Source organism: Daucus carota, chromosome 8, assembly GCF_001625215.2.
Source record: "Daucus carota subsp. sativus chromosome 8, DH1 v3.0, whole genome shotgun sequence".
NCBI classification, from domain to species: domain Eukaryota; kingdom Viridiplantae; phylum Streptophyta; class Magnoliopsida; order Apiales; family Apiaceae; genus Daucus; species Daucus carota.
Window position 1 is genome coordinate 25,114,732 of NC_030388.2, and position 15,340 is coordinate 25,130,071.

Here is a 15,340-nt window from a genome sequence, read left to right on the forward strand (position 1 = left end):
ACCTGTTGTCTATAATTTTAGCCAACCTCTTATGGATGGCTAAATTTGTCGAACCTCTACAGACTTGTAAGAAATCTGTAGGGAGATTACACATCATTTATTACTATATTAAACTGATATATGCTATTTATACCAATCTAAATATTAATAACATTTTATTTTTATATTATATCCAACCAATATAGCCAATACCATTGAAGCACAATGTCTTACAGGTTCACCAAATTTTACATAATGTTTTACAGGTCCAATTTAGCCAACGATTATAGCCAATCCCGTTGGAGATGCTCTTAGATAAGAAACGATTACTCACTCGGCATTTATCGAATCATGAGATGCTTAAATTAGAACCGGGTCATCACCGATCAACAGACAACACCAACGTTAACGTATGAAGCAGCGCAGATATGTAACTTCACAAAAACACTGTTATCATATTTCGGTATCTCATTGTTAAAGCCGGGAATCGAATCGAGAACCTCGTTTTGGAGTTATTTTAGAACTAGTATTAAAATTCTATAACCTGATCAAAGGTATAAATAAAGATAGATAACATCGCTTGATACTAAAAGGAAGAAAAGAACAGTCGATTCATGAGCAGAATCTAATGTCATCTCGATGAAGGAATATAACAATAACAAGAGGATGATTAACATGAGGATAGAGAGAAGACTTCAAGATATAACAGCATCGGATTCCGGAAAAAAAAACAAGAAGAAGATCTTTTTACTTTAGATTTTTATTTGACATGGGAGAGGGAGAGAGAAGTGGAGTGGGCGCGGCTTGTAAAAAAGTTGACAAGAGAAAGCGAATGAAATCGTAAAATGTAGCCCCGTTAAAAAGGTGGATAGAGAGCCTCTAAGCTCGTCTCTTGGGTGCCCACCAGAAAAATGGTTCCCACATGCACGAATGAAAGAATCCCAGGCAATCAAAACTATACACACACAACATTACACCCACGTCGATGGTATGGTATGTCCATGACACATGCTAAACTCGAAATTTTATAAGTAAGTTTGACTGATTTTTATTGATTCCCATGTCTTAATAGTGGTGGAAGCCCACCACTACATCAATCAACATCTCTCAAATATATAAAATTCCGTACTTAGCATGTGTCTATAAAAACACACTAGACAAACCCTATATAACAGTAGTACAGTATCATCTTTTGCTTCAATTTCTAATCATTTGAGAATTTAAGGAAATTAGGTAAGATTTTTAGCATACATCGAGTTTTAGCAAAGGAAAACATGTAAAAGAGTAATAAAGTTTTGAAGCACAATTACACTTAATTTATATTTATTTTTACTTGATTTCGTTCTCTTTGAAAACTCAGAAGCACACATGTTAGTTCCTTTCCTCTCTTTTAATTAGCTTGAGACCCGGCCATTTGTTTCTTCAAATATATTAAAAGGCAAATGCATGCATGCAGCATGATTCACTTATCTCTTCAATACTGCATATATATGGGTCTGTTACTCTGTTATACAATATAGTTGAAGTCACATATTCAATAATAGTTTTACGATTTTTACATGTCAACTACTGAAAATTGCTTATATAATATTTAACAAAAATATTCGACTAAGAGCATCTCCGATGGTGAGCATATCAGTTCAATATGATAATAAATGATTTGCAATCTTACTGCAGATTTCTTACAGACCTACAGGGGTTCGACAAATATAATCATTCATATAGGAAGTTTGCTAAAATTACAACAATAGACACATATATGTATGGTTGGAGTGCGAGTTTTTGGAGAGGTTAGCTAATTTTTTTATTTTTGTTATGTCAACTCCTATTTTAACTAATCGCTTTGCATGGTGAGGATTAAGTCCCATATATGACCACTGTATATTAGCTTTATTTCCGTTCACGGGACCGTTGTTCACAGATGCAAAAGCAAAAGAAAAGAAAAGCGCTAGATTTTTAGACTACACATTTGAGAAGAAGTGGTTTGTAGTCTTTGTTTTTTTCTTCAACCTCATGGATTGAACTTCAGTTGTGGGATATATTATTCGCCCTTTTTGTTATTTTATTAAAGAAAATAATTTCCTTTCTGTAATTAGTAAAGTCTAACTTGATTTGCCACTAGAAAAGTCTGGGGTAGGAGGAGCGGTGTATTAATGGGGACATTTTGATTTCGAAAAAAAGTGATTAGGCTTAATAATTTCTTTTCACATTATAAACCACGGAAACAATATTTCATAGTATATATGCATCTTCAAGATTAGACTCATTATTATATATGTGACACCATTTTATATTTCGAGATGTCTATATTAAAAATACGTATCATATTGGTATTTTCGATAATTTCCACAAAGATGATATTCTTGTAAAAGAAAATGATATAAAAAATGATAATTTTGTCTTTCGCCCGCAGTTTTATATTATATTTGAAATATTAAATTCATTATTTCTTTCAGCTTGCATTCAATTTTTGATATTTGTATGTTGTTGACATTGAATTGTTCACGAGAAAGAAGAAAGGCGAAAGATACGAAAAAGAATAATAAGCATGCAACATTGTATCCCTTAGCGTCCAGACAATTTGTTTGCTTTCGGAGGAACACAAAGATCACAACTAAGGCTTGTTTTGACCACAACTCTTTTTGTTAAAGATTTTAGGGTAACTTTAATTTTGTCAATGTCGTGATTTTAGCAGGAGGGCGTCACATTAGTCTTGGATTCTCCAAGTTTATCGATATTACAAATTACATCGAGACTAATATTCTACTACTACAAATATGCTTATAGAAAATACTCTTTCCCATCTTTGTGCAAGAATGTTATGATTAATTCGGAGCGTGTCTGTGATTTGAATTGGATAGTTCACCTTTTAGTCAAAATAAAGAATTTAAAGAAGAGGTATCAAATGATCAAGTATAACTCAGAAAATATGGTACTTAATTACCATTATTATCTTCTGAAAGTAAGCTTGAAAACGGTTTGTAAAATATAGAATTACGAAGTTAAATTTCTTTTAGACATGTCACTGATTCTATATATTTTTCTTTCTTTTTAACCTTCACAGATTCCTTATGACGAGAATTTGAAGTTTTAAGTATACCCTTAACGTGCAGGAGGTGCGTGATTATTATACAAAGTTTAGTAATCAACTTATTAAATTTTAATTATAATTAGGCATTGTTGGACATTACCAGTGGATCAAAAGCGAAGCATGAGAGGAGCGTCTGTTGATGGGAGATTGGTGATATGGCTATATTGCTTGTAGGATAATGAGAGCTTTCGAGATATTATGAGCATCTCCAACCATGAGAAGCTCTTAACAAAATTAAAAGTTATAGCCAATATTTACAAAGAATATCACTCCAACCATATATAGCAAGCTATTGTCTATAATTATAGCCATCCTCCTATGGATGACTATATTTGTCGAACCACTACAGATCTGTAGTGAATTCCATATCATCTCCTGCAATTTATTTTCTTCCTTCCCGCTGATTACATATTATTTATCACCAAATTAAACTGATATGTTCAATTTATAACAATCTAAATATTAATAATATAATATTTTTAAATTATAGCCAACCAATATAACCAATACCATTGAAGTTCAATGTCTTACAGGTTCAGCAAATTTTACATAATATTTTACAGGTCCAATTTAGCCAACGGTTATAACCATAATATTTTACAGGTCCAATTTAGCCAACGATTATAACCAACACCATTGAAGATATTCTAAGTGGCTGTTTGGGAACGCTGCTTGTGGCTTCTTTTCGATAAGAAGCAGGTTTCCTTTTTTACCCATTTGTGTAAAAAGTTAGAATCACTTATAAAAAGTGGAAAATGCTAGCTTTTGTATAATTACTTCTACTTATTTTCCAAACAGTTTCATCATTTATAAATTTTAATTTACTTCTCACTTTTGATTTACTTATTTATTTTAAACAATAAGCATTTTTTAATGCTTATCCAAACGGTCTCTATATGCACTTATCATATTTTTTTACCAACTTACCCCACTTGAATCCAATCTCCTTGGGAACTTGGTCCTCTTTACCAAACTCCACTATAGTAAACCCATGATTATTAATCTAATCACAAGTTTATGTAGTGGTAATTAGTAAATTAATCGCCTTATTGTTTTTCTCAGAAGCACAGCTAGAATGCGAGATGGGGACGTGCGGGGATGGAGCTCATTTCATGTCCCCATGTTTTCTGCTAGAAGAATCGTATTCATGCGCTTATCATCATTTTAACTTGAATCTCAAGCTAGGGAATTTGTATATATTGCACTGAGGTGTTTTTAGCAAGTTTTAAGCCTTGCGGTTTAAAATTTGAACCTCCTAATTAAGGGTATTGATTAATATATTAGGATTATTATTGTGGTTAAACAAAATAAGTAATCTTTTTTCATATCATTTATGTCCCTGCAAGGCTGCAACCGGCTCATAATTTTAGTTATATAGACACTTGGCACGTCAAAATTCAAATCTCATTTGGTGTCAGCATGTACAAAAATTTCCACTTACAAAAATAATATTTATAAAATTCAATAAATTACTAGCTTTATAGATGACTCATTAAACTTGTCAGTATGTACAAAAATTTCCATTTACAAATATAATATTTATAAAATTCAACAAATTTCTAGCTTTATAGATGACTCATTAAACTTAGAGCATCTTAATTAAGCTTCTATGTTGCCTCTCACTTACAAAAGTGAGAGCCTAGAAATGAGTAAAAAATCGAGTTTGATGATGTCGTTGGGTCATCATTCAGACATTCAGCTCAGATATGTTGGATGATTAAATGTGGTAAAACGCACCATTATTTATCTATATGCATTTTTGCTATTCTAATAACTTTATGAAACAATGGCTCCTCTCCTTTTTTAGGACTTTGAAAAGTGCCGAGCATCCTATCTTCTCATCACATGCTCTTTGCCAGAATCCAACTTCCCTAAGCTGGCTATGCTTACATGATGCTAAAATATAGTACATATTTTTCGACTTAAAAGTTTGATTTTGATACTAAAAGGTGATGTGCTAGACATTAAGTTCTTTTATGACAAGACTAGGACCAGATTTACAACCGAATGGATTCTGTGTAAAGAAATATGGCAATTTTCCAGGCACATAATATCAAGGGTTTTGGTTTATTAGAGAATTCAATATAGATATTTATATTTATCTCTCATGAAAATAAGCAAGCACTTTCTTGAAAGGGAAGTAATTAAATTATTTTGTTTTGATTTTTTTTTAGCTATCTCATTTGATGAATTTAATATTTATCTGTGTGCATGTGTTAACTATTTGGTTTAAATTTATATAACAATAAAAAAGCAAGGAGCGGGGGAGTGTAAAAAGTTCATCTGTTGCATAGGGTACCATTTAAAAGAACTTGAATCTTCTGATGAAGTCTTTTTGAGCGAGACAAGCTATGAATTGTGGGACAAACAACACCGACCTTCCGGTACGCAGTAGATAGCGGCCAGCAAGCTTCATTAGATTTCATGTAAAAACCAGAGTTTATACGTGAGTTAATATATGTATATTAGCAAATTAAAAAATTGATTTTATCAACTTATAAGTCAAAACCCATATTTAGGATGTTTGGTTGGGCACAGTAGCGGAACCAGAGGGGACTAGTGGCTGCTAGAGCCCCCATAAACTCGAAAAAACAGTGTATATTTTTTTTCCAGCCTCCGCTGAATTATTGATGTCAATATAATTTTTTAGCTTCGCTGAATTATAAACATCATAGAGAGGGACATGCTTTCCAAATTTCAAGATATGAATTTTAATTGATTCTGATATAAATTGCTATTCTTTAATATTTTTGTATCTGCTGTGATTTTGTATAAAGAGTTGTTAAGAATTAGAGTTTGAACTTTGAACAATTGAGTGGTATATAATTTATTGAACTGCTGCTTGATGAACATAATGTGGGGTTCCGCTGTTTGATGAACATAATTTGATGTTAGGGTTTGTGATTGTTAAACGCATCATATTGGTTCATTATTTTGGAAGAAAACGAATGATGTATTGCAGTTTAAGATTTTACATTTGTTCTTATGAATTGTGATGGTTCACCTTTAATTTAAGCGATATAAGAAAGGAAGATAAGTTCACACTATCTTGATTGAAATTGTTTTTAAAAACATACTTTAGTAAAAGAAATAAGAAAAGAAAGAAGTTGGGAAGATGATACAGATGAAAGAAAAGACACACGATCGAGACATGCCTTTTTACAAAATAGATTTAGATCCCCTTATAATTAAATACGTATTAAAGGCCCTTACCATATATTAAATAACCTCAAAATTCATTTTTTTATTCACACTCACTTCTTTATTTTCGGGTAAAATAAATATTTTAATCAAGAAAATCATAAGTGGACTATATATTGTTTAGTGAAAAATCAGTAAAAGGATCAAGATATCAAACCGCGAACCGGATTCGCGGGTCATCGTACCCGATTCATAAGAACTAGAGTTTTATGTACCCGATCTCATAGTTTATACCCGAACGACCCATGAACAATACTGTTTGAGCCCCCTAAACTTAAGTCCTGGTTCCGCCACTGGTTGGGCATATAAATCCATTGTAAGCTTATAAGTAAGAAGCAACTTATTTGTACCGTTTATGTAACGAACATGAGACATGTATTTACATTGCGTATTAATATGAGAAATGTTAGACTTCTCGAAAAAGTTTTGCAAAAAGACGATTTTTATATGGTTCAATCTTTGTAGATATACTATCTATTTTTTGGGAACTATTTTGATATTTTGAGAATTACTCTGAAACTTTTAGATATTAAAAAGTAGAAATTCTGATTACGGGACTTATGATTTCACCCCGGAGTAAAATAGAGGGGGAAATTCCACGAAATTTGAAAAGAAGAGGAATTGAAGAAAGTTCCATAATCACAACATTTACGAATATCACACAAGGCATATTATGATGCTATATAGGCAGAGGAGGAGCGTAAAAGACGAGGCAAAAAATAAATGATTCACACAATACATTACACGAGTATTTGAAACATGAAACACATACTATTATTTACATCAAATAACTGATTTTGCATGAGGTAAATTATTGTTTTCAGTTGGTTGAGTCACGAACAACATCATACGTTCGTAACGTTACGTTAATAAACGCCACTACACCACTGCTACTCTACTGGGCACTGGCTAGGCGCTAGCTACAATAGAATCTAGATTACCCACTATTTTATTCAAACTCTAATACTCGTAGTATTAATTTTATATCATTCTTTTTTTGGGTTTTAGAGGGTGGACGAACATGATTACATTAGCATAGAAAATGTCTTTGTCTTCGTACTTAATAAATATAATATAATTATTTTTCCTGGAAAAGCTAAATTCTGGCTGTATGTCACATTTAGAAACAAAATAGAGTTCCTGCATATATGAATTTTTTTTGACAGATGCATATATGATTTGAGTAACATGAATAATTAAAAAGATTTATATGACGACACATCAATGTACATGAATTTCATTCCATGACAAGTCAAATTATCATGTACATCCTTTAATTTGAAGTATAGATCGCTTGATTTTTGATATATAATTTTAAATATTTTAATTGTATAAGTTAAATTGTTATCTTTATAATTTTCTTTTCCAAATTATGATATTATTCATATATTTTTTTCTAGAAAAGAAGTTTTAAAAATAATAATTTCAAATTATATAGTCAACAATTTAGAAACATGTAATCAAGGCTATGAATCAACAACTTACTCCCTAAAAGTTTGAGAGTTACAAATTGATTTAAGATCTTTTTAATGGGTGTTAGACGCACACTAACAACTATTTATAATTATTTTTTATCAGACGGAAGAATTTTATTTGTAAAGATTTTTGTATAAGAAGGAAGGCATCATTAATAAGATTTCAATAAAAATCTATCATTCAATTAAAAAATAATTTTTAATTTATGTAATTATGTCCGTGAAATCCGATTGATTTATAATTTTTTTTTACAAACACTCCGATTAAGCTGATAAACGGTAAGCTTAAAAAAACAGCCCACATAAATCACTTTATTTTATTAATTTTCCATGGGAAATACTCACAGTTAGGTGGGGTTAGTGTGTGTACTATTCCCCCAACACCAACCATTCTTTTGTTTCCTGTGCTGTGAGTTTATGCTAGTGGATTATTCACACAACTCTATTCTACTCATTATTATCTCCCTAGATTTCAGTGCTTACATTTTCTCATTTCTTTTTCCTTTTCTTTTTTCTTATTTTTCAAATTCTCTTACAAACCCGCGCTCAGACATACACACACAACTAGGGTTCATGTCACAGCGGCACGGGCATGCCAGATTGGGCATGCCAGACTGGGCATGCCCTAGGTATGCCTTTTATCCATTTGGCATGCTTTTTTACTAATTTTTTATATAAATAATAAAATTTATATAAATATTATATCTTATAAATATTGAAAATTTTAAATATAGTCCAACTTCATAGTTAAATATTAGATAAACTATTAATATAAGTTAGTATTGTACTAAGTTCGGTTCTTAATATTTACTAACTTTTGTTATATTTGTAAGTGCACTTTAGTATCAATCCTGTAATGATGCAGCAGTTTTTGCTATATTTAATGGAAAATGGCATGTCATTTGGGCATGCCTTTTTGTAAAATACATGCCTACAGGCATGCCAGTGAGAACTGCCGTGACATGTACCCTACACACAACCCTCATGTGTCACCACATTATAAGCATATTATAACAGGACTATCCGTTTATTTTCACCCCTTTTTCTAGAGAGAGAACCCATGAATTCCACTTTCTAGAGTGAGAAAGTGAAATCTTTTCAAGAAGCTTCAAATTGCTACTCACTGTAAGCTAAAAATCCAATCTTTATTCAGATCTTGTATTTCTTGATTCATTTTTTGTGTACATATATACATACCCTCAAAAACCCTTTTGCTAATTTCGAGAAATTTCTCTCTTTTTTCACTCTTTCAATCAAGAAATCTGTTTTTACGTGTATATAAATGAACCCATGTATGTGTTTGTGTGTACATGTGTTTAGTTGTATTGTTTACTTGTGATGATTGAAGAATTTGTTTAATTTGCGAAATTGTGAATTTGAGTTTTGGATTGTGTTTTTTCAATGATTAATGGTTTTGTTGAATAGGGGTGAATTTTTGAATTGTAGTGTTGGATTGTGTAGATATTGAGGGATCAGAGGTGTTTGTAAAGGTCGAATCCGAGGCGAATTGCTTTCGGTTTGTAGAAACTGTAGTGTTTCAATTGTCTTATATAAGACCAATTGAAAGTGATTGTACTTTAGTATGCAAGAGCTCGGGTTCGAAAAAAAAAGTCTGAGGATAGCTTTTGAGGAAATAAATTGTCTAAGCAATGCATAACACCAATATGAAGAAGCCTCTTTCTGATATCGAAGTTCCCAAGCAGACTAGGCATATCGTCAGTTGGTCTCCGGAGGTACTGGAATCAATAAGTGTTGATGTTTATGATTTTGTTTCGTTTAGTTTGGTTTGGTTTTGGATAAGATTGATGTTGAATTTTTTTGTGTTTCAGGAAGATGATATATTACGGGAACAAATCAGAAATCATGGAACTGACAAGTAAGTATTTTCTCAGATTATTGGGCTTCATTTCAATTCTATTAACTTTTTAGTTGATTATGCAGGCTTAATTTCTTCATGTAATGGTAGTGGTACACTTTCTTGTTTTAATTGTTATCTGTTTATTGCAGTTGGGCAATTATTGCTTCAAAGTTTAAAGATAAGACAACTAGACAGTGCAGAAGAAGGTGAGCTTTTTCAAAGAAGAAGTGAATTATTTCATTTGCTCTCTGTTTCTACCCAGCAAGTCCTTTTCTTCTCTCTATATTTTCGCAGTATTGTTTTTCGGGCACACTGACGAAGGAATACAATTGCAGGTGGTACACTTATTTGAATTCTGATTTTAAAAAAGGAGGTTGGTCACCAGAGGAAGACATGCTTCTGTGTGAGGTAAATCAGTTTTCTTATTCTCCTGTATTTTCTTCTTGTGTGACTTCTGAGTTATCAGCTTGATATTGGCTTAAAGCATTCAGCAATTATCATTATTTACATTTAAATGAGGTACGGATTATGTTAATTATATATTTGAATTAACTTTGCAAGAAACCATACATCTCATTTCAAGGTCACCATAAACATATTGCTACTTCTTAGGCTTATGTAAAGCCAAAGAGATTACTGATTTGTATGCAATCCATAGGCAGTTTATTGGTCTTTAGATGTTGCAATCTGATATTTAGATTGTATGCAGGCTCAAAAAATATTTGGCAACAGATGGACTGAAATAGCAAAAGTTGTTTCCGGCAGGTAAGTAAAGTGTTAAATTCAGATAATTTTACCTTTCCGAATGAGAATGAAAAGTAGTCACCTCTTTTCTGTTGTTTTGCTCACAGAACTGATAATGCTGTAAAAAATCGATTCTCTACCTTATGTAAGAAGAGAGCAAAAGCTGAAGCCTTGGCAAAAGAAAACAACCCTTCTTACATAAATCTAAATAACAAGAGGGTTATATTTCAAGATGTGTCTAGTGCAGATGGATTATCAGAAAATGGAGCGCCTTTGAGAAAAATAAGGTATTGGTGATGTTTGAGCTTCACATATAGAAACATTTCTAATATTGACCTTTTCAGTAATAACCTTATTTCTCTTTTCTTTTTTATTTGTAATAGGCGGGACCACATATTGAATTTGACAGAGAATTGCAATCCTAATATAAGACTAGAAGTGGAATGTGCAAAAGTGAATCCCCAAGTAAGACCTCCGTTAGCGGAACTGGCTCAAAACTTCGAAACAGTGAGGGCCTTGCCAACTCAAAATTGCTCCAAAATCACCAAGGATATCAAAGATGGTAAGGATCTCCATTTAAAAAAAAATCGAATAGTGTTGCCCACTCTAGTAATTATACAGCCATCTCAAAATAGCTGCGAGTTCCAGTAATTGGGTACGTATGATCAAGTTATTATCCTTCGTTATCCAGGTGCAGTGAATAATGACTTAACTCAAGGAATGTATCTCAAGAAGGATGACCCAAAGCTTATTGCATTGTTGCAACAGGCGCAGCTGCTAAGTTCACTTGCTGTCAAAGTAAACACAGAGAACACAGACCAGAGTCTTGAAAATGCTTGGAAGGTGAAGAAATTAGTATCTTGAAATATTTTTATTAAAAATCAATTTGGTGGTAGTACGATAGAGCTAAACAGCTTGCACCCTGTAACAATAAAGACAGTACATATAACAATTTTGATCCATTCCAAAAAAAAATTGTAATATAAAAAAAAGGAAATATTTCAGCAAACTGTCATGCTCCGGACATAAAAACATTCTTCTTATATTTCTCACTAGTCATAAGCTTTTGCTTAATAGAGTTTAGTGCTGTATAATTGAATATGGATGCTATCATGAGTATTATCATCATGCAGATGTCTTTCCATATTTACTGACGTTGCATCACATATTTTATTCAGATTCTTCAAGATTTTCTGAATCAAAGCAAAGATGGGGATATGATCAGATTAAGAATATCTGATATGGATTATGAACTAGCAAACTCTAAAGTCTTAACCGAGGATTTGAAGAGTGGTAAAGAAGACAGTCCTCTATCTTGGAGGTAATTACATTTTTCCAGAACTGGAATGGGCTTCAGCAGGATATTTACAGCTCATTAGACTAACTAATGGCTCTTGCAGGCTATCAGATTTATATGTAGACTCTCCCGATAGCTCCGAGTATAGTACTGGATCAACTCTGTTGAACCATGTAGCAGGTGAAAAAATATCATGCAGTGAAGCTGTACATAGTTTAGTAGCTGAACCACAACCAACTTACATAGGAGATCACAAAATCCTTGCTGATGTTGCTAAAGAAGTTATCTGTGTTGCACCTTCCAATCAAAGTGAAAAAATATTAAAGCGTAAGAAGAGAACTTGGTAGATTGTAGATAAAAATTCTTATCACATTTTTGTGGATTATGATGATAAATTTTACTGAGGAAATTTCTTGTGATATTGCAGCAGATACTTTACCATCTTGTAGTAATCCAGAAACTGATGATGAAGTTATTTGTGCCATCTCAAATTCCCAGTTCAGTTCTCCGATCCAGATAACTCCGTTGTTCAATTCATTGGCATCAGGGATTCCTAGCCCACAGTTTTCAGAAAGTGTAAGTTAATTAGCTTTTTATTTACTACTTTCATTTAGGTCATTTAATTACAAAAAACTAGTAGGTATATTGTTACTACCTGGCATAATCTTGCTACTGAATTAGATTTACATTACCACCTTCTGAGTCTCGTATTGGCAGTGTGCATAGCTACTTCAGCTATCAGTTCGTGCATAGGCTTGGAAATGAATCAGATGTCTATGAAAAGAGCTATTGATATGTTGACATTTACACTATATCTGCTTAACTGACTTTTGAATGCAACCTCATATTTTTGTTGGCACTGGAAGTGTGAGATTATAATTGCTTCTCTCTACATTTGAGATTGCCAACTTGATGAAATAGGAATAAGTAAAGAGGCTCCAGTATTATACTGCAATTACTGTCTATCTTCAGTGGCTGCTAAAATAAATGAGAACTAACAGATATAGGTTTAAACTTTTAAGTCTTTGTTTAAAATATTTTTTGGTACACTGAATCTGGGTTGATGGTTAGGAGATTAAAGTCACTTGATCAGTGATTAGCGTTGGTCCTGTATATTATAACCACAGTATTATCTGTTAAAGTGTTTGGTAACCATTAGTGACAATTGATCTTTTCACCTAGTTCAGACATATATTCTTGTGTAAGCTGAAACCATACTGTTTATCTCTTAAGCCCATTTGATATAGTGCACGGCGGCTTCATACTATGCAACCATGCCTCCTGGCTTGTACTTAAGTATGCGGGGCTATAAGGTCATGGTCCTTACAGCTACAAGCTATTTCCACAAAATTCATTCTTTTCTGTAATCTAGGTTCTGCACTGACTATTGACCATGGACCTTTATAAATATGGGCCACTGGGCCTACAAGCATTCATGCTGATTTGCTTTTACACTGTGGCAAGCTATGCACCCATGGACCTCATTGCCTCTTAGCTTGTACTTAAAGTGTGTTATAGCGCTTTTAAGGCCATGATCCTCCTAGCTACAGTCTATTTTCACCAAACACTTTGCCTATAATCTAGAATCTGCATGGATTAGTATACATGGAGCTTTAAATATTTAGGCCTGCAGAGTACATACATTCTCCCTCACTTGCTTTTAGACTCTGACAAGTTCTATTTGCCAGAATCCAAAGCCATTTTAGAAAACAAATTTAGGTCAGGTAGATAATATTATATCTTAGAAAGTTTTACGTGCTTGTATAGAAGCTCCAGTTTTATAATTATTACCTTATTATAGATTGGTGATATGTGCCTGCCTTAACAAAAATTGATTATACTGTTTCTCTGTCTTATGAAAATGCTATCCAAAAGACTTAATTTTCTTTTCCTCTGATCTTGTATACAAAAAGTCTATCATGATAGTATGTGTTGAGTATAGAATGCAACACTGTTTCCACGAGAATATCCCACCATGGTCTCTTGGTCCAGATGATGGATCTGTGAAATAACAGACTGCATGTTCTTCATTTTGTTCCCTATGATAATTATGTTAAATAATAACATAAACATTTATTTTTATGTCTTATAGCATTGACTAGTTAAGCAGAAGGGTCCTTATGAGATATTGAACAACTAATTATGTTAAATATATAGCTATGACATACTTACTTGATCTTTCCAGTTCACCTGTCTGCTTCTCCTCCATTGTTGATTCCACCTGGCAGTTCTTTATACTGTATCCTCGTATGTGATGGTGTCAGAATTTGTGGACAAAGTTACTTTCAATATATGCTCTCTCTAAGCTAATAAGATTTTGATATAAGCATGAGCAAGGCTGACAGTTTGTATTATTTTTGCAGGAGAGGCACTTCCTACTAAAAACACTGGGCGTAGATTCCCCGTTGCTGAATACAGGCGCTAAAGCCATACAATCTCCACCTTGCAAAAGGGCGCTACTCCAAAGTCTCTGAACAACCCCTGAACCAATTTACCTGCAGAAAATTATGGAATTTACAGCAATTGTGTAGAGTTTGTCCTTTTTCCTTGGATCGCAGTCATTCCAGTCTGAACTTTTTACAGAGTGGTCTCCTAAAGATTTGGACATGACCCTAGCATGCAATGGTGCATACTAGCGTCAATTGAAAGATCTCGTTGTGCCTTCTGCGTTCTTGTTTAAACTACCAACCCTAATACCCACATTGATATCCGGTGTGCTTTGTTAGTGTCATTCTTTTGTTTATCTTTGTCTGGGATATGAATTCGGTATTCAGTCCCAAATTTATTGGCCTTGATTTCCTACATGTACAGAACCTGCAAATAATTTCGTAGTCTTCTTAAGAGTGTAACTATACATTGGCACATCGCCAATACTTGCCCTTATAGAAAAAGGATGAAATAAGGGGAGATAGTAAAATATAGAGAGTTGATAGTAAATTGTGTCTTGGGTGTGCAGAGAGTTATGGTATAACTGGGCTTGTTTTCCTATGTGAAATAACATACATTGATTTGAGTAGAAACTGTGATTTACATATATGATTCATTTGCAGAATTGTTTTCTTTCTCGTTTCATAACTTGCATTAGCTAGAACTACGAACAATGTGTAGACTATAGTTAGAAAAAAGAGCGGCATACAATCTCAAAATGTGCTGGCTGGAAAAGAAAGAACTACAAAACCTAGCGATTAAGGAGTGAAGGAAGAAACTGCTTACTTGTGGAAGGTAAAACACTGTCGGTTTTTGACAATGGCAGCTCGTTTGCTCTGAGTTCATACTGTTTTTCGTTGGACTCTCTTCTTGGCTCTTGTAATCTACAGCATGAAAGGGAGACTAAATGATGCAGGAAAGAAGTTGGGGTATGAGAAAATCTGTTGGTAGAATTTGAAACTGGTCAAGTAACAGGTGGTTGGGTGGGGAGACAAGGTGATTGCAACTATAAAAAAGCTATTTGGTAAAAAGATGGGAGGGAATTCTGTACAAAATAAAGCATGTTCTCACTGTCAACCACTTTGTTAAAACAATTAGATTGTCCTTAATGTCTCGTTGCTTTAGAAAATTTAGAAAAAGAGCAAAAGACTTGGAGTCCAGGAGTTGCTTTACTGCAACCAAATTGCACCTTTCATTGTACTGGTTTATATGTGTTATTTAATTTTACTAGCTCGGAGTATCTCCAATTTATGCGGTTACTATGTCAT

At 33.2% G+C, this 15,340-nt stretch overlaps 1 protein-coding gene and 1 long non-coding RNA gene across 4 annotated transcripts; one reads left to right on the forward strand and one right to left on the reverse strand.

Annotated features, from left to right (window-relative positions):
- Positions 1-8,711: 8,711 nt before the first annotated feature.
- LOC108199931 (transcription factor MYB124) lies at positions 8,712-14,697 on the forward strand. 2 transcript variants are annotated; one of them, XM_017367957.2, is made up of 13 exons: positions 8,712-8,871; positions 9,208-9,479; positions 9,576-9,622; positions 9,754-9,810; positions 9,940-10,012; positions 10,314-10,369; positions 10,456-10,635; positions 10,732-10,910; positions 11,040-11,191; positions 11,527-11,669; positions 11,749-11,972; positions 12,073-12,221; positions 14,009-14,697. In XM_017367957.2, the coding sequence occupies exons 2-13, from the start codon at positions 9,396-9,398 to the stop codon at positions 14,117-14,119; spliced, it is 1,455 nt and encodes a 484-aa protein (XP_017223446.1). In that variant the 5' UTR covers positions 8,712-8,871; positions 9,208-9,395; the 3' UTR covers positions 14,120-14,697. The 2 variants fall into 2 exon arrangements, with proteins under 2 accessions (XP_017223446.1, XP_017223447.1); XM_017367958.2 differs by having other exon boundaries at positions 8,736-8,871; positions 9,193-9,479.
- Positions 11,664-14,010, reverse strand: LOC135148343 (uncharacterized). Of its 2 annotated transcripts, XR_010286417.1 has the most exons (5): positions 13,818-14,010; positions 12,301-13,646; positions 12,085-12,198; positions 11,888-11,942; positions 11,664-11,806 (listed from the first exon to the last, which is right to left on the reverse strand). It is a non-coding gene; the product is annotated as an uncharacterized LOC135148343 (long non-coding RNA). The 2 variants fall into 2 exon arrangements; XR_010286416.1 differs by lacking the exon at positions 12,301-13,646.
- Positions 14,698-15,340: the final 643 nt, after the last annotated feature.

What these genes read in the sequence shown, in the direction of transcription:
- LOC108199931 (XM_017367957.2), top strand. Translation starts at nt 9,396, where the DNA reads ATGCATAACACCAATATGAAGAAGCCTCTTTCTGATATCGAAGTTCCC. An exon ending in AAGACATGCTTCTGTGTGAG is followed by an intron (nt 10,013 to 10,313) that starts GTAAATCAGTTT and finishes GATTGTATGCAG; the next exon opens with GCTCAAAAAATATTTGGCAA. An exon ending in GTCTTGAAAATGCTTGGAAG is followed by an intron (nt 11,192 to 11,526) that starts GTGAAGAAATTA and finishes TATTTTATTCAG; the next exon opens with ATTCTTCAAGATTTTCTGAA.